We start from the raw sequence: 27,833 nt of genomic DNA, 5'->3' as shown, positions 1-27,833 counted from the left end.
ACCGTCGGGTGGCTACGGGCTAATGCTGCGACCCAGCAGCTCAAGGACGGGCGGGGGTGGGGGGAACCCAAACAAAAAAACCCCAACACAACAACAAAAAAAAACGGCCCTTCGAAATGCTGAGAAGACCGGGAATGTAGTGAACAAGCAGCAAGACGTGTCACATCAACATGCCCTGCGCTGGGGCCTTATGTGTTCCTTGCTCCGTTCTCTCTTGCTGTGTGAGGCTGCCCCGGCACTCATTCTCGCAACCTCACATGCGCTTAGTTGCTCAATTAGCGCCTGTCTGAATGCCGTATTAAATACAAATGAGATCTTTGGTAAAACGCATGTTGGTAATATTTTGAAAGGTGCTAATGCCCGTAAGGGAGTGTGGAGTGCAGTCCTCTTTCAGGTTTCTTCCTCGAAGCGCTAACACTTGAAGGATATTGAAACCTCCCCGCTCTCGATTTTATAAATCAACTTTAGTTCCGAAAAACGGGGCTCGCTTTCGCAAAGAACTGCCTGCAGCCTGCCGGGCCCTCGGGTCTTACCTAGGGCATGTCTGCTGTCTCCTCTGCCCGGCCACCGCACCACCTTCTGCACGCACATCACTGCCAGCCCTTCTGTCGAACGTGTGTGTGTATGTATATATATACATATGTATATATGCATATATACCTGGACGGAGATCAAAATAATGGTTTAGGGGATACTTAATAAAAGGAAGCATTGTCTCTTCCTAGAGGGAAGAAAAAATGAAAAGCAGAAAACCAAGCTTTGGCTTAGTAAAGTATGTTCTGCACAGTGATGTAAAATATTTATTTTTGTTGTCGCATTTACACCCAATGTTTTGGCCACGGCTCCGTTTCTCTGCAGGTCTGAGGAGGTGCATGACACTCAGTTCTCCATTTTCTGGCTTCTTCAGTTACTTTCCTGAAAAGAAAAGATTTTTTTTTTTTTTTTTTTTACCGACTAAAGCGAAGCAAATAAACATTTTGTGTATCCACGGATCGGTTGTATCATCTGTAAGAACAAATTACAGTACGGCCGCGCATTTCTAGTAAAGCCTCCTGCCTTCTGTTTATGTTATGCCATTTCTGTTTGTAATTATTTTTATTTTAATTTTATGTCAGTTTTAACAGAAGCCAGACCGTTTTCCCCTCCGTGTTTTGTACACAGTGCTCTCTTTCTCGATAAGATGTTCTTTCCTATCTTTTCGTTTTTTCTTTTAAAAATGTTTATAGTTCCCCACAAGCAATTCTCCAATATTCCCCTCTTGCATTTTAAGGACTTGTCCCTGTCTTGCTTTATTTGTTTGTGTGAAATTTAGTTTGAAAGGAGATCAGAGGGAGCAGGAGGGGTTTGTAATAAGAGAATGACCAAGTGACCTAAAGGCTGATTATATGTCATTAACTGGAGACTTGGTGTATCCAAATTACCAAAAAGACCTCACTCAGCCAGATCAATTACACCGAGATACGCATATAGGAGTTGCGGTACAGACTGATGCTTCTAACAAGTGTGCAGCCGGTATTTGCAGGAGTCAGTTGCTGAGTTTTAAGACGAGCCCCTGTGCTTCAGCCGGCCCCGGGCAAGCTGGAGCGGGGTGCGGTGCAGCAGGTACACGGCGCGGGGGGTACCGGCAGGACGACACCGACATTTTGGGGGGTGCAGTTAGAGCGAAATTGCAGTTAATTGTCACTGCTCCAGAGGGATTTTTTTTTTTTTCCAAGCCAAGCGAGGTTACCTTTGATCTATGAACGCTGCTTAAACCCCAGCCTTGTTAAATTCCATGAAGAATGACAATAGAACTGTTGATTTTTGTTAGCCTAAACCGAAAACGATGCCAGCCTAACTCCTGCTTCCTCCAACGCCTGAACATCAAGACGCTGGAGGACAAAATACTTACTAATGAAGGCAATTACATTCGCCAGCTATTTCATCAGCGCCGAGCTCAAGAGCGGCACAAGATGCTCTTTCCCAGGAATGCAAACAACATTATGGGAAAAATAAGCCTGCGTGTCTGTATGCATACACGTGCGTGTTTATACATGTGTATATATAGGATACATATATGACAAACCCAATAAATAGAGACCCACTGTAGGTTCACTGCAGAATTTTATAAGATCTTTATTATTGTTCTTCTGACAAATAAGGGGTCTTGATCGGAGTTCGTTGTGTTTTTCTTTTCTTTCTGGGATTCCTGTCTAGGGTCTAAATGAAACTCTGGACCCTCGGTCACAAATATAAGCAATCCTCGAATAATTGCTTACACATGCAGTGGTAAAACGCGTAGGGTCCTGCGCTTACCGCCAATCACTGCGATTTACAAAATGGTCAGTGTCTTGTTTTTTTCTCGTCCCTGCTTTTTGCTTTTTTTTTTTTTTTTTTTTTTGTATACACAACGGCTGCGAGATTATCATGCCTGAAATATGTGGGCGTTCATTACCGATAATAGTAACGTAAACCAGGGTTCCTCCACCTCCAATGGCAGCAATTAATTCAGGCCTGCTGGGCCCGATTCTGCCCTCTGCCCTGGACGTTGCAATCCAGGTTGTGTGAATGTAAGGCAGGGTGTAAGCAGGCCCATTAGGCACGAGTCCTTTTCATTAACCCGCACTGACAGGTTTGACCTTCAAATGATATTTCTCTGGTGCCTCTTTACAAAAATCCTTTTTTTTGCGGGTCTGTGTTCTTCCGCGAAGTCCTGAGCGATGGCCCAGGGATAGGATGCGTCGCATCCCTGAGACACGGGCTGCATCGGCGTCCCCAGATCCATCCGAGAACGATACCCCTTTCTGATACGTTTGGTCCCGGGTCAATGACATCATGCACTCTATAAATTCAAACGCGTCTCGACTTTTCAAGCCGTGCACCGGGCGGTTGAGCGATGCGGTAGGCAGCCGTGCGGGGCGGGAAAGGAGAGGCACCCTGCAGCCCCTCGCCGCGGCCGCGCACCCCCGGGGGTTTAGGAGCAGCCGTCGAGGGGACTGCCCGGCCAGGGCTGAGCCTGGGATACAAGCGGTGCCCTTGGAGTGCTTTTGTGGTCCGTTGGTTTGTTTGCGTTAGTGGGAATTATAAAGTAGAAGGGAGGACGCGGGCTCTACTGCACGAAGCAGGGACGCGTGGGGCTGAACTCGGCTCCCCCATGCCCCGGGCGGCCCCGTGACCCCCAAATTCTCCCCACCGGTGTCGGACGCTCCTCGAAACGAAGGTGCGGAAAAGGAGCAACCGACGGAGAGGGTCTCACCGCTCGGGCGCCGGTCAGGCGCTCTGGTGCCCCCGGCCTGCACGGAGCCGCCCGGTGCGGCGTGCCTGCAGCGCTCCCGGCCGGCCCGAGAGCCCCCGGCGGGGGCGCGTGTCCGACCACCCAGCCCCCGGCACCTCTTCCCCCTTCCCGTACGGCTCCGACCGGTTCGGAGAAATCAGTTCAATTCGCAGTTTAGCCTAATTCACACAAGCCCGGGCTGGGGAGGGGAGCGGGGGTGGGAGCCCAGCTCGATTGTTTTGTTATCCCCAATCCCACCCTACCCTTGGCCCGGAGGAGAGAAGTGACCTGGCGATAAGCGGCCCGCGGCGGCGGAGCGCCGGGGCAGGGCAGCGGGTGGCCCGGCGGCCGGCCGGGGCTGGCCCGGCTCCGCGGGCGCCCTGCCCGCCGCCCCCCGCCGCCGCCCCGCTCCTCGGGCTCCGGCCTCCCGCTCCCCCGGCGCCGCGGGGCACCCACCGGGGGCCAGGGCAGCCCCTTCCTCCCGCTCAGCGCCGCAGAGGGCTGTCGGGCCGGAGAGGCAGCAACCGCGGGGCAAAAGCAACGGTGCAGCCCCACACACACCTCTCTGACAATTTTTTTTTCTTTTTTTTCTAAAAGAGGAAAAAAAAAGCGAGGAGCCAGGGAGGAAAGGGAAAACCAGCCCCGGCACAGTCGCCACCAAAATTTTTTAATTACGGCGAGGTAGGGAAAGTCCTGTCTGGCAGCAGAGCCCAGATAAATCGCAGCCTAACATGCAACCATTTTGGCAGGGAAATAAGTGACATAAGACGAGAGCTTTTTTTTTTTTTTTTTTTTAAACAAATTATTTGTGCACGAAAAAAATCTAATCAAATCAATAAATGGAAGGTTGACACAACGCTGGTGCTTTTTAGCGGAGTCTAAGGCTAGTCTTGGGAAAGGTACTTTGGGCTGCAGCGGTTTCCAGCGCGTTCATCAAACAGAAAAGGCTATAACCCCTGATCGGGCAGCCTGAGTAGTTAAAAGCCGAGGGAGGACACAAGAGCTTCATTTGCTCTAAACTTGCTTTATAAAACGCATAAACAACTGCTGGGGGATAGGAGGAGAAAATATATGTAAGATCCTGATGGGTGTTTTATCTAGAGACCCTCTTTCTCCAAAGCTAATTAAGCAATAATGATGCTAGCTTTGGAGACCGGTGTTCTGATCGATATCTCCTGTATCTTTTATTACTTTTTCTCTGCCTCATGTTTTCCGTTTCCTTCATCATTGGAGATGTTATCAAAGTGACCGTAGTGGCTTGCCACAGAGACTGTCACAGTTGCAGTCCAGCCAGCAGAATATTGGAAAGCTCCTACACAAACAAGGAGAGCGCAAAGAAACACAACCCTGTTTGCAAGCCAATATACCTTTCCGGCCTTGACAACGCCCGCTTCTTCTTCGCATCAAGGAAAATGTGGCAGCAAAACAGAACCGGCGAGGCGCCGCAGAAGCTGGGTGATGTCCAGGCTGCGCCCCGCAGACGCTGTAACCCGAGCGGCAGGGACACGGGGCTCTGCCGGCACCCTGTGCCCACGGCCTTGCCTACATTGAAATACACCCACCGGAGACACATTATTTCCTTAGGATAATACAATATATATACGTGTGTGCGTGTGCGTATATAGATACAAGCACCTATCAGTCATTTAAGTTACAAGCATGTGCGTGTACGCATAAGATGTACGTGTATATACATCAGTTCTGCATCTGGAGTAGTTTTTCACTTTCGTACTCAGTTTACACCCAGACGCACACGCAGATGTGTATCTACTTCTATCAGTGCACGTCTGCGTTCCTGCTCTCCGTGCGCGTCCGCTCTCCGGGTCCAGCCCCGCACTCCTCGGCCCGCCGACACGCGGGGCCGGCGCTCAGCTTCGCCTTCGGTGCTTCCTCGCCGAGGGCAGCTCCCCGGTACCGCAGCGGGCTGCTCCTTGGCGGGCGGCCTCGGAGGTGGAGGTTGCCACCTCCCCGCGGAGTTTTCCCCGCCGAGAGCCCGCAGAGCCACCCGTGAAGCCCCCGGGAGCCGGCGAGACCCCGTGTCCCGGCGGCACGTCCGAGAGCGAGCGGGGCAGCAGCCCTCCTCCGCGCCGCGACCGCTCGGGCTCAGCTCGTCTCCTCTCCCCGGGCGTTGAGTTGGTTTCCCACAGAGAAGCTTTTTCGCTCTCTTCCCCCCCACCCCCACCCCCCCCGGTGTTTCCCCCCAAGGCACCCCTAGCGCCTCTGCAGCGGGGCCGGAGAGCTCACTGAGCTGCTGCAGAAATTGGACTTGCGGTTCTTGCTGCCTCCTTTCGCAGGCTCCTCCATCTCTATCTTTCTCTTTCTTTAATTTATGACCTCTCAGCTCCTGTTGACACAGTTTTCCACACTGCCTATATTGTAGGGTTGCATTGTAATATACGCCGAATCAGCCCAGCCGCCAGCCAGCACACATAAGCGTGGGTATTTGATATTTCGCAGCTATTTTGTAATGCTCGGCTCCGTTTGAAGATGACAACAATTCGCCTCGTCTCCAAGTTAGCCATGAATTACAGCCTGAGATCCTTTTTCCTTTTGCAATGTCTTCAAGCTTACAAAAGCAAAACACCTAAATAGCTACGGGAGATTTCCTCCTGGCCTGGCCATTAAACAAACATTTAACTATTCCCTTTCGATAACTAAACCTGCTTTCCGCAGATGCTGGTCTTTTTTTATTGCAGAAGCAGGAATGCGGCGAAATATTTATATATTTGTTAGTAAAAGCTAGAAAATAAGCTCTGAACATGCTGTAAAAAATATTCGGTTACTTACCGATCAGACCAGTTAAACAAGCATGAAACTGATTTCAGGAGCGTAAGTCATTCGGGTGAACACTGGTCGAGGTGCGTAGGCGCAGGCAGCAGGCTGGAAAAGAATCAGTGAGAGTCGGGTTTATTGTTAGTGACTCAAAGCAGTTCTTTCTGAAGAAAATACCGTCCCTGGCCAAACCCTGAGCTCTCCGCCCGCTCGGTAAGGCAGCAGCGGAGCTGCTAGCCTGGATCGCCAGCCGGGGGACAGACAAGGCAGAGTAACTTCGTCTCCCTCCTCACGGGAACTGGTGATCTCTTTGTGTACATTAACCGGCAATAAAAGTAGAAGCCGGCGAATTGCAGGGGCATGCCTATCACAACCGGGCGATGGATTAAATGCCCTCCGAAGCTGCTTTTATTTGTTCGTCTACTGGACCGGCACAAAGCACTTCGTAAAAGCAACCTCGGAGCGTATCAAGCTCTCACACAGATTTTCGCCAAGAAACCCCTCGGATCCATACTGTACCTGGCTCGAGGTTATCCGATATTTACGTTTTAATGAGTTTGTTGGGTTTCTGTTGTTGTATTCTTGTTGTTTTGTTTTGTTTTGTTTTAATGCAGATTTTACAGTAAGGCATCTGCTAAACACTTGCATTAACCTCTGCCTCCATGATAATTTTTCCCCCCCTGTTTTAATTACATTATGGATGCGGAGGGGCAGCCAATCCTAAAAGAGGAGCTGGGCAATTAGCAGAGCGAACATCAAAAAGTTTTATTGCGGAGGGAGGCGGGCCCCGCCCCCGCCGCCAGCCATTGGCGGCCGCCGCTTCTGACGACATATATTAACCCGGGCGGCCCCAAACATGTAGCTGTACATGGAGATCGTGCCGGGGAGCCCTGCCAGTGTCCCGCGCCGAGCCCCGCCGCCGCCCGCCGCCGCCGCGCTCGGCCGAGCGGCGCGGATGCCCCAGAGGAGCGCCGGGGCGCTGACCCCCACGGCGCGGCGGGCAGGGATGCTTGAGCCCGCCCGGCGCTGACGGCCCCCGCCGCCGCCGCGCAGGGCAGAGGGGAGCGCCGCCCGCCCGCCCGCCCCGAGCCGGGGGCGCATGGAGGGGGGCCGCGTGTAAGTACCACCCGGCCGGGCCGCGGCGGACTTGGCGAGAGCGGAGGGAAGCAAGAGGCGAGGAAGATCCCCGGGCTGGGAAGCCAAGCCATTTTGTTTTGGTCGACTTCTCTCCATAGCCTTTTTTTTTTTTTTTTTTTTCTGTGCGCGCTTCCTCGAAGACCCGGCCCCGGGCGAGGAGGAGGAGGAGGAGGAGGTGGAGGCACAACGCATGAGCGGCGGCGGCGGCGCCTGGGGAGGGGGGATTGCTCGGGCACCCACGGGGACTCGGCAGCAGCGCCCTATGGAGAGGCAGCGGGCAGCGGGGCAGTGCTGAGGGGTGGGCGGCGGGGAGCATCTCCCGCCGGTGCGGCGGGGGGTGGGGGGCGGGCGGGGAGGGGAAGCCTTTGTTTTGGGGCCCGGGGGGGCGGGGTGGGGTGCGCTAGGGAGCGGGGATGAGTCTAGTGGGCGGCTTCCCCCACCACCCGGTGGTGCACCATGAGGGCTACCCTTTCGCCGCCGCCGCCGCTGCCGCCGCCGCCGCCGCCACCCGCTGCGGCCACGAGGAGAACCCCTACTTCCACGGCTGGCTCATCAGCAGCCACCCGGAGATGTCCCCCCCCGACTACAGCATGGCTCTGTCCTACAGCCCCGAGTACGCCAACGGGGCGCCGGGCATGGACCACTCCCATTACGCGGGGGTGCCGCCCGGGAACGGCCCGCCCGGGCTCGGGGGGCCCCGGCCGGTGAAGCGCAGGGGCACGGCGAACCGCAAGGAGCGGCGCAGGACTCAGAGCATCAACAGCGCCTTCGCGGAGCTGCGGGAGTGCATCCCCAACGTGCCCGCCGACACCAAGCTCTCCAAGATCAAAACCCTCCGCCTGGCCACCAGCTATATCGCCTACCTCATGGACCTGCTGGCGAAGGACGACCAGAACGGGGAGGCGGAGGCCTTCAAGGCAGAGATCAAGAAGACAGACGTGAAGGAGGAGAAAAGGAAGAAAGAGCTGGTCAGTGCTCCGGGACGGGGCGGGACGGGACGGGACGGGGCGGGGGGGCGGCGGAGAGGAGGCTGCCCGGCCGCCCGCCGGCGCCCCATCCCCGCGCACCCGGCGCTCGGCTGGGCCGGGTCGCCGCCGGGTGAGGTCCGTGGGAGATCCGACCACCACCTCGGTCGCGCCCGCCCCTGGCCATACTGCGGGCCGAGAGCGGGGCAGGGCACGGCCCCGGTCCCGGGCGGCCCTCGCAGAGCGCCCGGGTCTGTCCCGGCGGCTGCGGACGGGCGGCGGGGGGCGGAAAGCCGCCACAGGAGGGTCGCCCGGGGGCCCCGTTCCCGGGCTGGGGCTTATCCCCGATCCCACACCGTAAACCCTCCGGAGACAAGCCTCCCCTCTCTTAAATAAAGGATTGGATGCGCGATTACCTGCTAAGCCCAGCCCGACTTTAAACCCTCGGCGAGTAACGGGCTCGCAGCGCGGGGCTTTCCCGCCCCTGCGCTCTGCGCCTGAACTTTTTTCGGCTTTTAACGGGAAGAGTCCGGCTGTAAGGAGGCAGCGCACACCCAATTTCGTGTAGGCCCTACGGCACGCTCGGGCGACATTCCCGCAGATTTGGGTGGCCGCAGGCCCCGTCTTTTGCACGTGCCCGCGCCCAGCTCCCGCCCCCCCGGGCGCGGGCCTTGCCGCCGTCCCTGCCGCCCCGCGGACGGCTGGCGCCGCTCGGCCTCCAGCCCGTGCCCCCGGCCCCGGGGTCCCGCAGCGGTGGCGGCGCGGAGCGGGGCTCGGCCTCCGCCGCAGACCGCAGACGGCCGCGCACAACGCGGGGCCGCTCCTACGGGCGGCGGGACCCCGCGGAGGCCACCCCGCCTCGTCCCCCGCAGGCCTCGGCGGGAGCCCGTGTCTCCCCGTAGTCTTCCCTCTCGGGGCAGGGCAGAGGCGACCTAGAAAGGGGAGGAATATCTCTAACCTTTTTTTCCCCCTCTCCCCCTTCTGTTTCTCTCTCTCCCCCCTCGCATCCTGTCTCCCCAGAACGAAATCTTGAAAAGCACAGTTAGCAGCAACGATAAGAAAACCAAAGGGAGGACTGGCTGGCCGCAGCATGTCTGGGCTTTGGAGCTCAAGCAGTGAGCACGGCAGGACTGGAGGAGCCGTCCTCTTAGTCTCGGTAGTGAGCTCTCCTCCGAGGACTCTTTGTATTCGGAATCGTCCAGTTTATTTATGTGCAATTTCTCCCCCAACCCCCCCAAAATGTGGATATTTGAAGGAGAGGGAAAAAGCATTCCATATATGAAGAGGAAACTCCAGCGTGGTAAGGGGTGATGTCTCTAATAGTTTCGTGAATGTTATTTGCTCTGTATAAAACACACGGGGAAAACAGAACCATAGAAAAGGAAAAAAAAAAAAATTCCCTCCCTGGCATTAGTGTGTATGTGAAGTGTATCTTTAATACTTGGCCTTTTGGATATAAATATTCATGGGATTATAAAGTTATATTTCAACAGAAGCAGTTGCACCAATATTTCGGTTGACTCGGTATTTAGTGTTGTAATTTTGTTGTGGTCGTTCAGTATTTGAAGATGTTTTCAACAGTTATTGGTTATGTGCACTTCCGTCCGTAAGGGAAAAAGTGGAATCTAATTAATATTGAAGGTGTAAACGTTGTAAGTACTCAATAAACCACTGTGTGTGTTTTTTACAAAACAAAAAAAAAAAAAAAGAAAAAAGGAAAAAAAGAAAACCCAGATCTTTTTATGTTTTATACCTCAAAATGTTTTGAATAACAGCGTTGTTTATGGCTTTTTTTCATAATATTTAAAATATTCGGAAGTAAACTAAATTATAAAGATGGCTCCTAAGTTTATTTTTAAACAAGTGACTGAGTGAAAGGAGGGGTAGAGGGAGGGATCTCGCCAGCCCCGTGAGTGTTGAACAGAAACCGGCATCTCAGCAGAATAGCAATTCCTTGTGCTGGTGTTCTCCATGCAGGAGACCTACTGCCAACGGGAAACGGACAAGGCTGCAAACCCCGGGCGGGTCGGGGATCGCGGAGGTGCGCGGTTTTCTTGCCGCCGGAGCTCGGGCGGCGGCGGTGCCAGGCGCTGGCGGGAGCCGACCCCGGAGCGGGGCCTGGCGGCGGCTTCCCCACAGGGGTGCCGGGGGTAAGCGAGGGAGGCCGGAGGGGTTTGCCCGCAGTGATTATGTAGCAGGTAATTTTACGTCAAGGAAGGAATTGCGAACAAGGCAAGGGATTTACCGGGGGGTGGGGGGGGTGCGGAATATGTAAGATTTACAATGAGCTACAGTGAACTTAATATTAACTTTGTGGTTCCCAAAACTCTGCAGGGTTGCACGTTTCCAGTCTGCCACAGAGAGCGTTATTTTTTTTAACCTTTTTTTCTGACTGCAAACCGCAGCAGCCCGTGCTCTGGCTGTTTTTCGTACGTTCATCTGCTTCTCCAGTATGACCCCTCTTCCCTTACATCTGCGCAGTTACCTCTCTCCCCGTCCGCCGACGCCTTTACGAGGGTCCCGGTGCCAGGCCGGTGGTTTTTCTGCTCCCCGGTGCCCAGGCGAGCGGCAGACATCCAGAGCTGGGAAACGCGTGGCATCCCTCCTCTACCTTAGGCAGGCCAAGGAAAAAATTAAAGCTCTTAACGTACAGAAGCTGCTCTAGGTATTTTTGGCAATGCCTTTGGTTAAGTGCAAGGTTCTCCACCTTCTTCCATAATGAAATTCGGGTTCGTATTTTGAACCCTTACTTAAATCATCTCGACTTAAACCAAGCTGGCTCTCTCTCCAGGTCCAGGGCTGCATACCTGTCTGCCTTTCCCTGTCGCCGCGCCCAAGGAAGTGGCTCCCGAGGAGACCCGGCAGTAAGCGTAGGTAGATGTGCAATTGCCCATAAAAAGATAAGGGAGTCCCTGCGCCGTTTCGCCGCCCCTGCTGACAGTGGGGAGGTTGCGGGGTTACAACAACCAGACAAAAGTGATGTGCCCTCCCTCCCGGCGGGTCAGGCAGCCCGGCTCGGCGCTCCGGCATAGGTCTGTGTTTACAGACACTTGCCTTTGTTTATAACACTTGGAGAGAAGAATCTCCCCCCTTGTTTGTTTTTCCTTGCCTGTTCGTTGCCCAGCTGATAAACTGGAGCATCTCGCATTCCCTCCGTTGTCCAAGACGTTGTTTTTTTGTTTATTTTTTTTTCTTGCACAAAAAAAAAAAAAAAAGTGCGGTCGAGGGATGGCTGCAGGGCGGCACTTCCCGGGCAACCTCCCTGCAGATGCTGTGTCTTCCCTTGACCGAGTCGCCGGGCTGCGCTCCCCCAGGGGATGCGCGGTGGGGCCGGGGGGCGGCGGACGGCTCTGCACCCCGGTCCCGCCGCACGGAGAATCGCCTCTCCGATACTACCCTATCAACAACTTTCCGATTTTGAAACTTAAATTTCTCAGAACCGGGAGCTGCTCTGGATCAGCTAAGGAGGATCTCTTTTAATTGCTCGCTAATGAGGATGTTGTCATTTTCTCAGGAGCAGTCATACCCGCAGCTAAATCGCAAGAGCCCTAGACAGGCCGGAGCCGACAAAAATGTAGGTTTTGACGTTAAAAGCTAAATGGGGAAGCAGAAGGTAAATTGATGGTAGATGGGGATGTCAGTGCCCTGGCCCCAGCCCTCCGCTAGCGGAGCCGAGGCCTGATAACAGCGGAGCACCCTGCCCGCACCCGGGGGCATCGCCACCCCGGCGGCCTGTCCGGTAATTCCTCGGGGCCAAAGCGTTTTGGGGAGCTTTCTCAGCGGTGAAAGGCACGTAGGAGAAGGGATGGCCGCCTGTACCCCTTCGCAACATTTCTCTTCGCTGTGGGGATGGGGAAGGAAGAAGGAGAGGAGGGCAGTGGGGCCGGTGAAATGCAGCCAGGTCCTTGGAGCCATGTCCCCAATTTACTCGTATTTTAGCCGGTCGCTTCCTTTCGTGGCTGGGGGAGTGAGACTCTCTGCTCTGACTCAAGAGAAAATAACTTTTTTTTTTTTTTTTTTTTCTTGCCCTTGAAGAAGAGAAACAGCAACAAAACTCCCCCGGGTGGCGTCCCGCCTCCCCTGCCCTCCCAGGAGGCGACCCCTCGGCTCCCCGGGGTGGGGGCTCGGCTGCACGCCCCGAACAAGGCGGCCGCTCCCCCGCAGGGAGGCGAGGACCTCCCCATGGCGGCGTGTCCCCCGGGGGCCCAGAGGGCGCCCGCTTTAGGCAGATAGCAGTGCGGATTCTAGGGCTCGTCGGGGTTTTGGGGGAGCGGGGTGACAGCGAGCGGCCAGCCCGGTGCCCTGCCGCCAGCAGCGAGCCCAGGCAGCCGCTGGCGGTACTGGGTTTTAGGGGGGGAGGGCTCCCTGCAACCTGGGGGACCACCAGTCCTGTGCCTGGTTTCGGGGTTGTTTTACGTGCCCTCGTTGCTATCGGACGTGCGTGGCATGCTTGCATTCCTACAGGCAAGGAAGATAAACTGTGGGGAGGCTTTTTTTCTTCATTTGGATTTGTGTTGTGGGTTTTTTTCACCCCCTTGCTCCCAGGAGCTCTCCTCTGCGTCGAAAGATTATTGCAATAATTAGTGCTAATTTGCTATCGTTGTCAAAAAGGTGTAATGGGGCCTCTCCGGCCAAGCCGCAGACACCCCTAGAACAAGCGCCGAGACATCCGCGGGCAACTGTAAGGATATAAACACGGCCAGGGGATGCCATGGAGACAACGTGAGCTTGAAAGGTGGGCGGGGAGGGGGAGAGAAAGTTAATAATAAAACCTCTAAGCAAAATACCCTCCTTTTGCTCTTGGAAACCTAACCTTAATCCTCCTTTTTCACACGTACTCGCCCAGCGACTCACAAATACACCCAGAATAAACCTTCAAGTAGCGATGGGAAGGAAACGAATTCCGCACGCCTGCAGACATAATCCCCTCTGCTGTAACGAGGGGCTTATCAGTGTTTTATATATTTTTAATTTGGGATTTTTTTTTTTTTTTTTTTTGGCGGGCCATGAAATATGCGCCTTTGCAAACGAGCTCCCATCTTTTCTATTTCTAATTGGCCAATTACTGTTCAGCTGTTTCAGCTCATCCCGTACAATGGAGATTAAAGCAGAGCTGTTATTTGAATTATATATTCACATAAATTCTAGCAAAGCCGGGCGATGCACGGGGCCAGAGCCTCTCTGGGAATCCCTGTGCCCCCCTCTCCCCCTTCCAAATCAGCGTGGTGTGTCTCCCACTTCCCCTGCTCTGCTCCCCCCCCCCTCATTTTCCTCTAGAAATGTCGTTGCTTTGATGATCCGATTGTAGAGCATTGATTACAAATTTATTCTCAGACACTGTATAAGTCTTTATATCTGCTATTAGAGACATCTGGGAATGATTAGAGCCCTGCCTCCCCCGGCTCTGCTCCCTCTATCTTGCAGCGAGGAGCTAGAGACATGTTGACGTCAGATCAGACGGCTAGGAGCCATCCTGCTCTCCACTTGGGTGTAATCACGGCGGCGCGTTCCAAGCCCCAGCCCCGGCCGCGGCCGCCAGCTGGGATGTGGGTGCAGCGGGACCGGCGCTCCCGTCCCGGGGCTCCTCGGCTCAGCTCGGTTTTGAGGCCCTGGAGGCTCCGGCTCTTCTGGCGTTTGCCGCAGAGGTTGTTTGTTTATTTGTCTGTTCGGGACTTTGTGAAAGCAAGAGCGGCGCATTCCGCGGGCGGTGCTATCCTCCCCATCCCCCCCGCCCCTCTCCCGCCCAGCGCTTGCTTTATCTCAGCCCCATTTCTCCCGGCGCATTCGCTCACAGTACTGGCTTCCAAAATAAATATCGAGCCAGGCAGATTTCCACCTTATGTCTTGGCAGGGAGAAATTAGCCAAGCAAAGTGCAACGCTTACGTGCGGGCAATCGCAGACGCGCTGACACCCCGCTATCCAAAGTGGTAGTCAGGTTTACAACCAACCGGAGAGCTGGAGCCTGCTGTAAAACAAGGCGATTCCCTACCCAAACGGCAGTGCTGCTGGCGAGGAGATGGCTTTGCACCTGCTATTAAATCCTAATGAATCGCCTCTAATTGAGAGCTGGGGCTGGCTGACGGTAACGCTGTACAGCCAACATGGTAGCCCTAGCCCAGTGGGAAGCAAGATCACGTTTGCCACGCTTATTTTCACAAGCTTTCTACTTTATGATTTCGTCCGTTTCGTACCACTCTTTTTTTCTCTCCCCAAGGGGTAAAAAATAATAATTGAATAAATAAAACTTGAGCCTCCGCAGGCTGTTCGCAAAGTCTTGGACGGCTGACACTTGTCCAGCTGTACGTTACAATCAGTGCTACTACCAGGAAGGGGGGTGGGGGGGTGGGGAGTGGATGAGAAAGCAGTTGATCTTTTCTCCAGAGGAAAGAGATAATGTTAGACTATTTGTCTGAAGGATTAAATTCGCGGGGTAAAATACGCTTGCCAAAAGGAGAGGGGGAAAAAAAAAGAAAAAAAAGAAAAAAAAAGAAAAAAAACAAAAAGAAAAAAGCCCCGCTTGACCCTAAAAATAAATAAAAAAGATACGTTTCCATTTCTTTGTTCCAGCAGAATAAAATAAAATAAACCCCCTAAGATACCGCAATGCTCCGCTGTGTTTATCTGTAATCTCGAAAGGAAAAGGAACATTTCCTTTCTGAATCAGTGCAAACGGTCTGCTGTGAGCTCGGCTTCCCATCACAGCCACCAGCCCCACGGCTCAGGCATGGGGAGAGAGAGAAAAGAGAGGGGAAAAAAAAAAAAAGCAAACCAAAAACCAAAACCAAACAAAAAAAAAAAAAGTGAAGGAAAAAATAAAGGAAAAGTGAAGAAAAAAACCCACCCAACCCCCAAAAAATGCCCATGAAACAAACCCGAACAGAAAATCCCTCGGCAAATCCCACCGCTGGGCTCTACGGGAAAGCTCTGACTGGCGACGGCTCTTCGGCAGGGCTGAGGCTGCCGCCCCGGCACCTCACCCCGGGAGCCCCCGGCCCCACGGCTGCAGCCGCCTCCCCGCCAGAGGAGGCCGCCGGGCCCCGGGGGGAGCGGCCCGGCCCCCGCGGGCCCGCCCGGGGAAGGCGCCGGCAGCCCCGCAGGTCTGGGGGTACGGCTGCAGCCGGGAGCGAGGTCTGGGGAACGGCGTCAGTACATCAGCGAAACAATGGAGATCGGCGCGCCCGCCCCTCGGAGCCGGTTGTTTGCTAACCGTGAAGGTTGTTCAGAGCAGGACCGAGCCCCTGCGCTGCCCAAAGTGCTCGGGAAAAAATATAAAATGATATTTTAATGTATAGCAGCACAGTGTTTTCCACGGCCACGTATATTGAACAAACATGTGGGGATAATAGAGAGGACGAGTCTCCTATAGGGGTCCCTATTTGCATGCCATATGTGGCTATAGGCTGAAACAGCTGTGTGTAATGAACTTTTTAAAAAGCTAAATACGCATGCAAGCCCGTAGCAGTTTTCTAAAAGTGGCCTAAAAGACAATGAAATGTCCTGCCAGAAAATACAGGAGGCGGAAGAGATTAAAAATAATAATAATACTACTATTAGCTTCCTCCCCCCGCAAGCCTCAAGCCTCCGCAGGTCTGCTGGGCGCCTTGCCCGAGGGAGGACCCCGGCGGCTGGGGGGTGCGGGGGGCCGGGCAGCGGTGCGCGGGGGACCGGGGCGGGCTGGCAGGGCCGAGCCCAGGCGCACAGCCCGGCCTTGACTGCCGCTCTCCCAAATCTGGTTCTCATAGAGCCGCGCAGTAATTACCTAAAGCCATAACTGTCTCCGAAATTATTCATTAAAGTCATTCTCGGGAATCTCGCGGCGCTAGCGCTCACATTTATGGCCTTTGCGCCATCCGAGCATGACATCGCCTCTCGCCCCGCTTCCTCGGCGGCCGTGTGTTTAACATTGCGGAGGGGAAGGGAGGGGGGGTCGCGCTCTCTTGCCTTCCCCTCGGTGTGTGTGTTTGCCGGGGACTCAGGTTGCTTTCCCCCTTTTGGCGAAGGAGCGCGGTGCAATCCGGCAGACACCTTGGGAGCGAGGAGGGTATTTTGGGGAGTTGCAGTGTTGTGCGGAAGATCATGTCTGTGCCCTGTGGTGCTGTCAGCGGTGACAGATCCCAGATGCAGCCGCTACTGTATGGCAGATTGAGTTTCTCAGCAGAAAACTCTCTCCCTCCCTCCCAAACGTCTTCAAAAACCTTCTCCAGATACTGCGGGTCACTTCGGCTCAAACGGGGAGAGAAAGGGGAAAAAAAAGGCCTTCCCTCTCCCCCTCCCTCTCTCTTCCTCCCGCCGGATCTCTCGGGGGTGCGGAGGGGGGCCATGACAGGGCCCTTCCCCACCCGGGAGGGTCCAGGCCTCCCCTCTCGCCCCCGGCCCGCTGCAAGCACGCCGCCGAGCACGGGGAGCCTCGTCCAGGTAAGCGGGGGGCTGCGGCGAGCGGGGCCCGGGGCTGGGGTGGTCCCCGGAGCCGGTCCCCCCTCCCCCTCGGTCGGGTCTCGCTGCCTGGAGGGGTCGACGGCGGGGGGCGGGGTGGGGGTGACGGGGGTGACGGGGCTGCCCGGAGTTGGGCGGCGAGGGGAGACCCTGCCCCACACCAAACGCGGGGGGGTGTGGGGGGTGTGCCTGGGGACGAGGTGGGACCCCCCGCCCTGCCCTGCCGGCGGGGCAGGGGGCAGCAGCCGAGAGCCAGGTCTGCCTAAAGCCCCCTGCCCGGCGGGGCTCGGGCTCCCGGGGTCAGGTAACGGAGCGGGGGTGGATTTGGGGCTTTGAAGGAAGATGGGGCACGGGAGGGAGAGCGGACGGAGGAGGGGAAGGGGCAGCCGGCCGGCGCTGGGCACAGACCCCGCCGGCAGCGGGGAGGGTGGGCCGGCTGCGGACACGGGCACGCCGCTTCCATCACCGGCACCGGCAGCCGCCGCCCCGGGAAGCGGCGGAGGTCGGGAACCTCCCCGTCTTCCGCCCCCCCCCCCCCCCCCCGGCTTTTCCTCATCCGTGCAAGTAAATGGCAAGAAGCAGGGTGTTTAACGCAGCCCCTCTTCGAGACATACCACATGTATCAACCCTCCCGCCCTTCCCCAGTACCCCTGGAAAATGTTCGCGTCCCCCGACTGCCGAAATCAGAAGTGTCCCCCCTCCCCTTCTCCCCCCCCCCATCCCCCCATCCCCCCGCTCAAGTGGGTGATGCTTAAGGGCTTGTTGCGGGTTGTGGTACCCTCTCCTCCCCTCCTCAGAGGAGGAATGCACATGTAATGCGTCTGGCACCAGCGAGGTCTCCCGCCAGCGGAGGAGCCCCCAGACCCCCCTGAGCCGGGGGGAGGCCTGCACTCCCTACAGGCGAGTTGGCATGACAGCCCTGGAGTCGGGGTGACCCCCGTGCGCAGCGCCCGGACCTCATCCCCTGTCACTTTCCTCTGGATGGAAACGACCTGATTTTGCTCATGCCTTTTGGAAAAGGTTCTTACTAACCCCGCTCGCGGTCTTTCCTTCCCCAGATGAATTGAAAGGCTTTAATTCAACCGCTCGCCCAACCCCCCTCCCTCACTCGCTCTCTTTTTCCCTCTCTCCTTTTTTTTTTTTTTTTTAAAAAAAAAAAAAAAAAGCTCTTGCCTTTAGCAGAAGTATAATTGTGACCCTGCCTGATCCACAGAGCCTCCTGTTGGGAGCAGTTAGCTGTGGTTGCATTAGGCCAAAGGACCTCCCAAGTGGCGGTGGCCTGGGTGTCATAGGAAGGGACTCTGCACATTGTCCATTCTTTCTCATCAAAGTCCCAGGCACCGTGGAGCCAACAGTTTGCCGGGGCAGGAAAATAGTAAACAAGCCTACCCCCTCCCTTCCCAATCCAGCAGCCCCGCGATCTTCCTGGGACGCAGAAAAGGGAACAAAGTTTTTCATAACTTCAGCTCTACGGTGTGATTTACATTTCCGGCTGCTCTGTCAGAGGGGCAGTAATTTACAGCCTGATAAAAAACACTTTTACAACACCAGAACATGTTCAAGTGGTGTCTTACTATGCAAAAAGATTTTTAAAGAGGACACACGCAAGAAAAAAAAAAGTTTGTTTCTCTGCTTTTTTCCACCATGGCTTTCTGAAGAGACAAATGGGTTGAAATTGCAGTGTAGACAAAAGAAAAAAAAAAAAAAAAAAAAAAGTAGGCGCAGGCTGAAGAAAACGGGGATGAAATCAATCCCGGGCTTTTGTTTATATGGTGTATATTATACGTCCACGTTTCTCCTGTTTCTCTAGGGCTTTCCCTTAATGGATACTTCTATTTTCGTGCTCTCGGGCCAAATCCTGCCTGTCTTGCCCCAGGGAATGCTTTCATTTGGGCATGGATCTATTGTGTTTAAACAATTTCTTTTCTTCAATAACTCATTTCTTCTTCGGAGTCTAAAATCGAGTAGGTCTGGTAGCGTTTATGAAAGGGGAAGTGTCTTTTATTCAGTTCTAATTTCTCTAATCTGATATAGAAAGCTTTTTCCAAATAGCGGGGTAATAGCGTTATCCCTTCTTGAGGAGCATCCAGTTTGTTCCAGCCCGGGTCCTCCACCGGGGTAGGGCAGGACGGCTGGCTCTGGAATCTAATGTACAACATCTCTATCTTGGTAGGGACGGTAAAGTTTAGTAAATTACAAATACGTGAATTTGGCAAACAGTTAAGGATTAAGATGATCAAACGATTTTTTTTTTTTTTTTTAAAAAAGAGCAATGAATAAACCACATGTAGCAGTTGCCGCTTTCATGACTTTGGTAATTATTTACACCTGAATCATAGTTTACTCCAGTCACGGTTTCAAAAGTAAACCTTTAAAGAATTTAATTATTTCCAGTTTTCGGCAATAGAGATAAAAAAAAAAAAAAAAAAAAAAAAAAAGAAAAGAAAGAAGTGTAGGTTAGTGAGCAAATGCTGTCTCCTGAGCCCTCATAAAAGACTTTACGTGCATTTCCATCGAGGAGATGCAAGCAGCCTCTCCGCGTCACCCGTCCCCGTCCCCCGTGTGTGTCCGTCCCCCCCCTCGCCCCCGCCCCGACACACATGGGCGCGCACCGTCATCTGGGCGCACATTTAGGGCCTAATGCGAGGGTGCTGAGGGATCTCACAGGAGACGGTCCGGCTGCACATATATGTACATATATATCTCTCTATATCCCTATATACACGCCTGCGCGTGTGCTCAGTCGAGGCACAGCATTGAAGCCTATGTGGATGGACTCCCCGGCTCCTTCCTTCGGCTCTGTAATAGCTCTGTTATTTTTACTAAACGATCAGGATGGCTCTACGTGACCCCTCGTCATTTAAAACCATTTTCTATCATTGCACGTGTGCCGGGGTGGGGTGGGGGGGGTGAGGGTGTAGGAATAGACAAGTCATTGAGAATAACCGGGGGAGCCTGTGATGTATATAGCACGTTTTATCTTTATTTAGGTAACACGTCGCTCGCAGGATGGCCTGGGTTTCCATGCTCGGCAGGGGCATGAAGCACATCCATCCTCCGGGAGGGACAGGCAGACTCGGGGAGCTCCTGCGGCTGGAGGGAGGGAAGGCAGGGCAGGGGCAAGGCAACCCCCTCGTTCCTCTTCTGCCATTTTCTGCATGTGAATTCGGCACTTTCTGTAGAGGTGAAGTTTAAGAAAAGAGGGGGGGAAAGCAAAAGAACAGTTGGCCGCTCCGAAGCTCCGCGGCCTCGCTGGCAGGGGCGTGTGCGGAGGTCGCGGGGCAGCACCGCGGAGGCAGGGAGTCCCCCGTGCCCGCCGGAGCCCCCATTGCCGCGGGCACTGCAGTGAGCCTCAGGCTGCGAGCACTTTCAGTATTTCATTGCTTCCTCTCCTTAAATCCACGCCCAGCCCCTCGTCGGGGCTACCTGGACATCCTTCCCGCAGCCGCGCAGGATCCTCGTGTGCGCTGCGTCCCGGCGCCGGGCTGGGATGCAGGGGGCTCTGAAACAGGCAGTTCGCCTTTAGTTCGCCGGCTCGGGCTTGATTTCGGGGGTGGGGGGTGTCTCCGGGGAGGGGGGAAGTGAGGAGAGACGAGCCATGGTTTGGTTTGGAGCGCAGCCTCCCGCAGGTGGGGGAGGGCCCCTCCCTGCGCACCGCAGCCGGGCTGTGGGTGCCGGGCTGCGCCCTGGCGGGAGCTCCGCGGGCGCTCCGCGCATTCCCGGCGGGGGGAGGCAGTGACCGGGGAGCCCGGGTCCGCTCGCCCTGGAGCCCTTTCTCCCTGCCCGGGCGGTGCCTGGCGCGGCGGGCGTCTGCACCGGCCGGGAGGGGACTGCCAAAGGAAAGGGAAAATACCCTCAGACACTTTTTTTTTTTTAACTTTCTGGAGCTTCCCTAAACCAGCAAAGAACCTAAAATCACTGAAGATGTGAGGGTTTTACACGCCCCCCCTCTCCATGACCCAGAGTAACACGCCACTGGTGCGTTAGGCGCTGGCTATAAGAATATTTGGACATATGCGGGGAAGGGGGGGGGGGGGCATGGATAAAAGAGTTTTGCATCGCCTTGGGTTGAGGGCTCAGTCCTCAGGGTTTTTTGGTCGCTGACTCCCACTCTGTAAAACATCTGTTAGAAATGATATTCGCTGCCGGACAACGAGCTCGGAGGGGGTTTTATTATTTTTTTTTTACCCCTTGGCTGAGGGAAGGGAATGTCACGCTCTGTACAGAGAGGCGAGAAGGCACATAAACTAACTGTAACTCATTTTCTAGAGGTAAATCACCTCGAGCATGTGCTTAGTCATACTTTTTTATTTTTGATGGCCCATCATGGTAATAGATACCAATACTATAATATTTATTATGTCATTTGCAATGCCATTACTCGCGCGTCTTTCTTTCTTTTTTTTTTCTTTTTTTTTTGAAAACAAAGGAATTTTTGACCTGTCCAGCCCTAAGAAGACATACACTAACCTAAGATTAAAAGAGTACAGCTTATTAAAGACGGGCAGCTACAGTTCCCACTGCAGCGTCTCATTAAAAGCGACAAGAAAACAGAGATTGAAACATGATAAGGTCATATAATACGTTCTGACTGAGTCTAAGCTGTATAAGCATAGAAGGTGTTTAAAACTTTAACATTTCTCTGTTATTTCTTTTGCACACATATGGTTTAAAATAGACAAAGAGATCATTTTATTTAATTGTGCATATATAGAGAAATATACCTATATAACTCCCCCCGAAGAGAGCTCTGACACCTGTTGTAAGCTCCAAAACAGGAGATCACACTGCAAATAATTTTTGCATTAAAAAAAAAAAAAAAAAAAAAAAGTATAAACACTCTTCTCAGAAAAGATAGCTACAGGAAAACTTTATTAAGGAAATGTCCTACGAAAATATCCTCGAGGTTGAATTAATCATCGATTGGGACGAAAACCGTGTCGGATTCGCCCCGTGTTTCCCAAGGCGGACACCTCCGAGGAGACTTCTGGCAAACTTTCCACAATTTTATTTAATTCTGTTGAGACTAATGTGCTGAATTTGCTCGGGCTTATTGTTACTTGCCGAGTAGCGGGACGCAGAGCGTGCTAAAATTAAAAGGGCTTGCAGGGACAGACAGGAAAAAAAAATTATTTTCTCCTTCTCCGAAGCAAAGACTATCTGAGGGCTCTTTCCCGGGGTTATCTGCATGCAGCCCGCGGAGTATCTGCCCGCACTGCGCGCCCGCGCAGCTGGTGCCCGGTGCCCGCGGAGCCTCCGTACATCTCCAGAGCGCAGGGAGGGCTCCCCCGGGCCCCCCCCGGCCCCCCCTCCCCTCGCCGCGCCGCCGGCCGGCAGCGCGTAATGGAGGGGGGCCGAAGTCGCCGTAATTGTTTTCCCTACAGATGTTGAGATGTTGTCCTGGTACTTAAAGGACTAAATCCCAACTTCCAGCTGGGGTACGTTGTATCCTATCAATTCATAACAAGGAGGCATTCTGGAAAGACTCGTAAGGATATTTATTTTAAAATGTGTGCTGAAAAGATATATGCCGGGGGGAGGCGGGACAGGGTTGGGCGTCTCGAGTTCTGTTTCTACGCCAAAATGGCACAGTTTGAGTTGTGAACAAATGGTTTCCAGAGAATAGTTATTTTCTCTTTCTTTTCCCTGCAAAAATTTTGTTTGAAGTTCCCGGAGTTTTAAATGTTAAGTAATATTAATACCAAAAAGAATTCTGCGGGGCTTCTTGTTTTAATTTTGAAGGGCTGGCATGAGTGGTTCTTTTTTTCTCTCTCCCACTCTTTCTTTCTTTCTTTCTTTCTTTCTTTCTTTCTTTCTTTCTTTCTTTCTTTCTCTCTTTCTCTCTTTCTCTCTTTCTCTCTTTCTCTCTTTCTCTTTCTTTCTTTCTCTTTCTTTCTTTCTTTCTTTCTTTCTTTCTTTCTTTCTTTCTTTCTTTCTCTTTCTCTCTTCCTCTCTTCCTCTCTTTCTCTCCCTCTCTCTTTCTCTCTTTCTCTCTTTCTCTTTCTCTTTCTCTTTCTTTCTCTCTCTCTTTTTCTCTTTCTCCCTCTCCCCTCTTTACCTTTCTCTCGTGCTCTCTTTCACTCTTTCTCACTACATTTCTATTCCTCTCTTTCCTTCTCTCCCCTACCCCCTTTTTTTCTTTTCCTCTCTCTCTATCCCTTTCTTTCTTGTTTTTAGAAACTCTTTCTTTCAAGCGGACTGTGTTCAGGCTATTGTTGCATGTAAAATAAATAAATAACCCAATAAATAAAGCAGGCTCCTGTTATGACAAGTTCCAAGGCAGAGCAACATTTTACGAGTTAAAAAAGCCCTTGAGGAAAAAGAAAAAAAAAATAAAAGGGTTTAATAACAGAAACGCTGTCAGTTGCGGAGGTGTGGGGCAGCGGCCGCGCAGGGCGCGCCTCTCCCCCAGCCCCACCACGGCGGAGCTGCCGGTGCCCCGGGCACCCCGGGGGACGGGGCGGGCGCGGCACCCGGGAAAGAGGGTTTGCGGATCAGCCCGCAGGGTTTATCACCGGCAAACTCTCTGCAGAGCGGGCAGCACCGGGAACGGGCAGCTCGGCAGGACTCTGCTGTTCCCTCCCCGCCTCTTAGTCTTTCTTTCATCGCTGCCAGCGAGTTAAAACTATTGCGAAAGCAGCGAGGGATCGCGTCAGCTTTCTGTGAAGGCTGGACGCTTCCTGGCCACTTTTAACCGGGAGTGATCCCGGCTCGGGGGATGCGCCCGCGGCTCCTGCCCGCCCGCCCCGTCGCTGCTGCCAGGGCGGGCAGCGGCGGGGGCCTGGGGTCGGTGTTTCCCGGGAGCCCTCGATACCCGGGGCCAGCATCGTGTGGCCAGCGTGCGAACAACGCCATCCCGCTGTCTCCGGGCGGACATTTCTCCAGAAATCAGCGGGTGGGGGAGGGCTGGGGGGGGAGGTGTTGGTAGGGGAATTGTCGACAGTCAAAGTCTGCAGATCCTGGGAGGGATTTAACTCCGGCCGCGGAGAAGCGGAGGGGGCGATCCCCAGCCGGGAGCGGAGGGCTCTACCCCCATGGGGAGGGCCGGGGGGAGGCCCAGCCGCCCCGCCGGGGAGCCGCGCTGGCAGCGGTCCCCCACCCGGCCGGCGGGAGCCCCCCGCTTCCCTAATCGCTTGCATGTGCCTGCGCCCAGAGCAGACCCGCTCCGAGCCGTGGCAAATACCGTAACCACTCGTGTGTCGTAAATTACGGAGACCCCACCCTGGCAGGGAGATGCCGGGGAGGCGTCCGGTCTGTCTGCAGCTCTGGGAGGCACGGGAGTAACCGGGCTTGCTGCTTTCCTGATCTCCCTTTCCCCTGCCTCCCCCTCAGCCGCCTCCTCCACTGACGGCGGTATCGCAATGACTCACTGACACGTTTCGGTGGGAGACTTTTTTTCTTCCTTCCCCCCCGCCCCCCGTTTTTGTTTTTTTTTTTTTTTTTTTTTTTTTTTCTTTTTCTTTTTAAGCTGTTAACTCCCGTTAATGATCGAAATGTTACTCTGTGCGTTTTGTTTCGTCCTGGCTGCCATTGGTTGGCCTGGGTTTAATCAGAGGGAAAAAATGCTCGCCACAAATGTAGCTATTGTTTCACTAGAGAGACGGGGACCGGAGGAGGAAAACAGAGAGGACGGGAGTCCGTGGGTGACAGTGACGGTGGGACCGGCCATCCCTCTCCCGGAGCCCTGGTCCTCCGCTCAGCCCTTCCCAAACCAGAGCTCCCTCTTTCCCCAACCTGCGGGCAGCGGTATGCAGGGGAGCCGGGGGCATGTTATCTCAGGAACATAATGCTAATAAATGTGCTCATATGTTGGACATTCCACTTGCCTGTTTTATGGGGTTTCGCTGGTGGTGCTTAATGGGCTGGGTCACCGGGACTGATGTTAGAGAGGTTATTAGGATTAAGTAACCTAATGAATCGTATGGCCATTAGCGGGCTTTGAAAGAAGGTAGTTTTCCCTGTAACCTGGTCTTCTGCCTCTTAACACGGGCAATTATTTTTAACTGTCCCTCAATCACAGGTCGGAGGGGGAGCTTTTTTCGTCTTATTTGTTTAAAACCTCTCTCTGATGCTCAGAAATGGATTTATTCACAGGAGGAGCCCGTCTTTTTATCTCGGGGTTCCTCGGAACCGCTGGGCGAGCCAGACACCGCGGCCGGTCCCACCGTGCACGGATGATGAGAGCGCGGCGGCCGGCGGAGGAGCCGCCGCCGGTCCCTTTCCCGCCGCTGGCCACGGACACCGCTCGGGGCGCGACTCCGGGGGTACTCGAGGAGGATTTGTACTTATTTTTCCCAGAGGAGCGTTTTTCTCTTTGCGCCTTTTGCCCAAGCCAGGTAAGGGATGCGATGCTCGGTTCCCTTTCCAGGGGCTCGCCCCTCACCGCTCCCCCCGCCGAGGAAGCCTTGGGTCCTCCTCCTGGCGGCGGCTCCACCGCCCTGTTCTCCGGTACCGCCGCCGGGCCCGGGGGCGGCGCTGGGCGGGCGGGGAGCCCGGGCCGGGGCAGGTCGGCGGCACCGGAGCCTGCAGCTTTGCCCGCTCTCCCCGGGGCAGCCGGGCTTGCGAGGAGAGCAGGTTGTCAGGAGCGAGCTCCTGCGCCATCCACCGTCTTCTCTGGCGGGGAGAAATCAAACCTTTTTTTTTTTTTTTTTTTTTTTTTTTGAAGGGGGGGCACCGGGGTTTAAGATTACGCCGCGGGGGATTTTTTTTTTTTTTTTCCGAAACCTCGTTGTTTGTCCCCCCAGGGGAAGGGAGAGTCTGAATGTAGCCACAAGTTACGGGGTCGTAATAGTCACTCGAGGAGGCCGAGCCAGCGGTGTGAATCTCTGCTTTAATTAGAACAAGTGATAACGGTTGATTAAATCTGATCAGATCTGAAATATTTGTCCCGTCTCTATTTTCCGGGCCGTTCACACCTGAGGAAAATCCAATCCCCAAATTGATGTACTGGAGATCAAAAAAAAAAAAAAAAAACCAACAAAAACCGGCAAGAGGGGAGAAGAGAAAAGAGAAGAGACTGCAGGCTTTTTGGCCGCGCCCGCTGGGAGGTCGGCAGCAGCGGCGGGGCCGGGAGGGGGGTCCCCGGGAAGGGCGCAGGGGTGTGGGGCCGCGGTGGCTGGAGGCAGAGCAAGGCCCAGCCTCTGCTCCCGGAGCAAAAGAAGTCGGGCAGCCCCGTCCCGGCGAGGCCGGGGCCCCTTCGGCAGAGCTGTCACCGAGAGGCACCGCCCGCCCCAGCGACATGGTGCTGGCGGGGTGACAGGGGCAGGCGGGCTGGTGGCAAAACGCGACGCTATAAAAAAGCTCACGGTCAAACATCAAGAGGCACCGCACCTGCCGGGCTGCCCGACCCACGGCTGCCGGGAAGGGGCTGCTCCTTCGGCGGCCCGGCGGCGGGAGCCGCGCAAGGTGTCCGCCTGCAGAGAGGAGGAAAGCTCCAGCCTGCCTGACTTGGAAAGAATCCACTTTCCCACAGCTTTTTCAATCCCCAATACTTTTCACACCCTGTTAGGAGTTAATACCGCCGAAACCGCTAAACGCTTCCATGCCTCAAGGTACGCCCCGCCGGGGGCTGCGCCTGCCGGCCCCCAGCCCCCGGGGGGAGGCCGGGCCGCGGCGGCGGGGAGCGCCGCCAGCCCCGCGGAAAGGGCTCTTCTCCCTGCTGGAAATTCCTCGGATGCTTCGCGCTTAGGCTAGCACATCGGGCCTGCTTTCTTTGCGAGGGCTTCGGAGGGCAGGGGAGGGGAAGGATTCCCGGGATACCTTTTCGGGGAGAGCTGGGGGATACTGCCAGAGCCGCTCCAGCTCCCCGGGTAACGTTTCAGATGCCAGTTCCCCGGCGTGGAGAGCCGGCTGGGGGTCAGCTGTGCGGTGCGGGCTCTGCAGCCAGCGCCTCCGGAAGGGAGGCGGGAAAAGCTCCCTGGAAAGAGGAGGGAATCAGGAGCAGGCTAGATCTTGCCTGTAGCCGGCGGATTTTTTTTTTTTTTTTTTCCGGGAGTGGGGGATGTTTTCCGCGTCCGTGATTGAGCATCTCACCTTTTGGTGGCCGGCAGCCGGCACCGCTCCGCCCCAGCCGGGGTCCCCGCGGCGGGCCGGAGCGAGCAGCCGCTCCGCTTCAGCAGAGCAAAAACGCAGCCAGGGCGGGAGCTGACCTGGCCTTTGCCGTGTCCCCAGCCTCATCACTCCCCTGCAAGGCCAAGGGCGGGGAGAGGACTGTTCTTTCACCCAGCTCGCAGGGACGGTGCGATAACCGAACCAACGCCGCAGGAAAGAGCCGATCGGTGGAGCGTTTCCCGTCCTTTTTTTTTCCCCACTGAAGTAATCGCTGGGAAACTCCAGGTGACATTTCTTGCCCTACCTTTCCAAACCTGCAAACACCATTCCACAGGAAAACCGACCGACTAGGGTGTCCCCGCCTCGCAGCAAGAGCACTGGTCTCCTAGAAGCACAAAATTCATCTAGAAGGCTTGATCCTGCAATGGGTGACGGCCAGGCCATCTGCGCTCATACTCTGAGGCAGTGGGCTTGTAGGCTGGCATTCAGAGCCTGAAGGGTTCGGCGTGTTTGGTCCCCAGAACCAAGGGACTTGTCCGCGGCACAAAGCGAGAGCATCTCTGGAGCCCGGCTCTGCCGTGCTCCCTTCCAGACATAGGGAAGCACCTGCTTTTGCATCCCTCAGCTCACCAGCAGCCCTTCTTTGCAGGAACTCCGGGGGAGGCCAAAACGCCAGGTCGGTGGGCACTAAGTGGGGGGGACTCCCTTAGGTACAAGGCCCCCCAGCCCCTCGCTGAGCACTCTTAGCGTAAACGTTGCAGCATCCATCGGCCCCCAGTTTAGCTCTCCATTCAAAACCCTTTAAAACCTTGCGGCGGGAAAAGGAAATCCGTCAGTAATACCCACCTGGCGGGACACTCTTTTGCTTTTCCCATAGCTGTCAGGAAAGGCACCGCGGGCCGGCTGCAGTCTGTGAGGCATGGGGAGAAACGGCGGGTGCGGTGCCAAGAGGGCTTCCGAGGAGCAGGCTGTGGAGAGAGGCTGGTTCCCAGGTGGGGCACGCAGGGATTTCCCCAGCTGCCCCTGCCCGAGGCACACTCCGAACCCCTGGGCAGGCCCCGATTGGCTGCACCCTCGGTGGCCCGGCCCGGCCTCACCCGGGCCACATCCCACGGGCTGTGCTCGCAAAGCGACACGGGGATCGCTGTGTATGACCGGGGAGGCGGACACTGAGGCTTTGAGCAACCTGGTCTAGTGGAAGGTGTCCCTGTCCATGGCAGGG

The 27,833-nt window shown here is 55.0% G+C and overlaps 1 protein-coding gene and 2 long non-coding RNA genes across 3 annotated transcripts; 2 read left to right on the top strand and 1 right to left on the bottom strand.

Moving 5' to 3' along the window:
* Positions 1-773: 773 nt before the first annotated feature.
* LOC141960380 (uncharacterized) lies at positions 774-6,750 on the bottom strand. The gene is made up of 3 exons (XR_012633614.1): positions 6,545-6,750; positions 6,041-6,133; positions 774-915 (listed from the first exon to the last, which is right to left on the bottom strand). It is a non-coding gene; the product is annotated as an uncharacterized LOC141960380 (long non-coding RNA).
* An 805-nt stretch (positions 6,751-7,555) lies between these two features.
* Positions 7,556-9,967, top strand: HAND2 (heart and neural crest derivatives expressed 2). Its single transcript, XM_074905767.1, has 2 exons — positions 7,556-8,130; positions 9,148-9,967. Exons 1-2 carry the CDS (start codon positions 7,576-7,578, stop codon positions 9,244-9,246), a joined length of 654 nt encoding a protein of 217 aa, XP_074761868.1. The 5' UTR covers positions 7,556-7,575; the 3' UTR covers positions 9,247-9,967.
* Positions 9,968-15,996: 6,029 nt separating this feature from the next.
* LOC141959796 (uncharacterized) lies at positions 15,997-25,440 on the top strand. Its single transcript, XR_012633497.1, has 3 exons — positions 15,997-16,543; positions 24,656-24,897; positions 25,306-25,440. It is a non-coding gene; the product is annotated as an uncharacterized LOC141959796 (long non-coding RNA).
* The last annotated feature ends 2,393 nt before the right edge of the window (positions 25,441-27,833 follow it).

This window comes from Athene noctua, chromosome 4 (genome assembly GCF_965140245.1).
Source record: "Athene noctua chromosome 4, bAthNoc1.hap1.1, whole genome shotgun sequence".
In the NCBI taxonomy this organism is placed as follows: domain Eukaryota; kingdom Metazoa; phylum Chordata; class Aves; order Strigiformes; family Strigidae; genus Athene; species Athene noctua.
Note: the sequence above shows the minus strand (reverse complement) of the source record. Positions and strands in the feature narration are given on the sequence as shown.

Excerpts from the sequence above, each read along its gene's own strand:
- HAND2 (XM_074905767.1), top strand. The coding sequence starts at position 7,576 with ATGAGTCTAGTGGGCGGCTTCCCCCACCACCCGGTGGTGCACCATGAG. Across the intron at positions 8,131-9,147 it reads AGAAAAGGAAGAAAGAGCTG|AACGAAATCTTGAAAAGCAC; the intron begins GTCAGTGCTCCG and ends CTGTCTCCCCAG.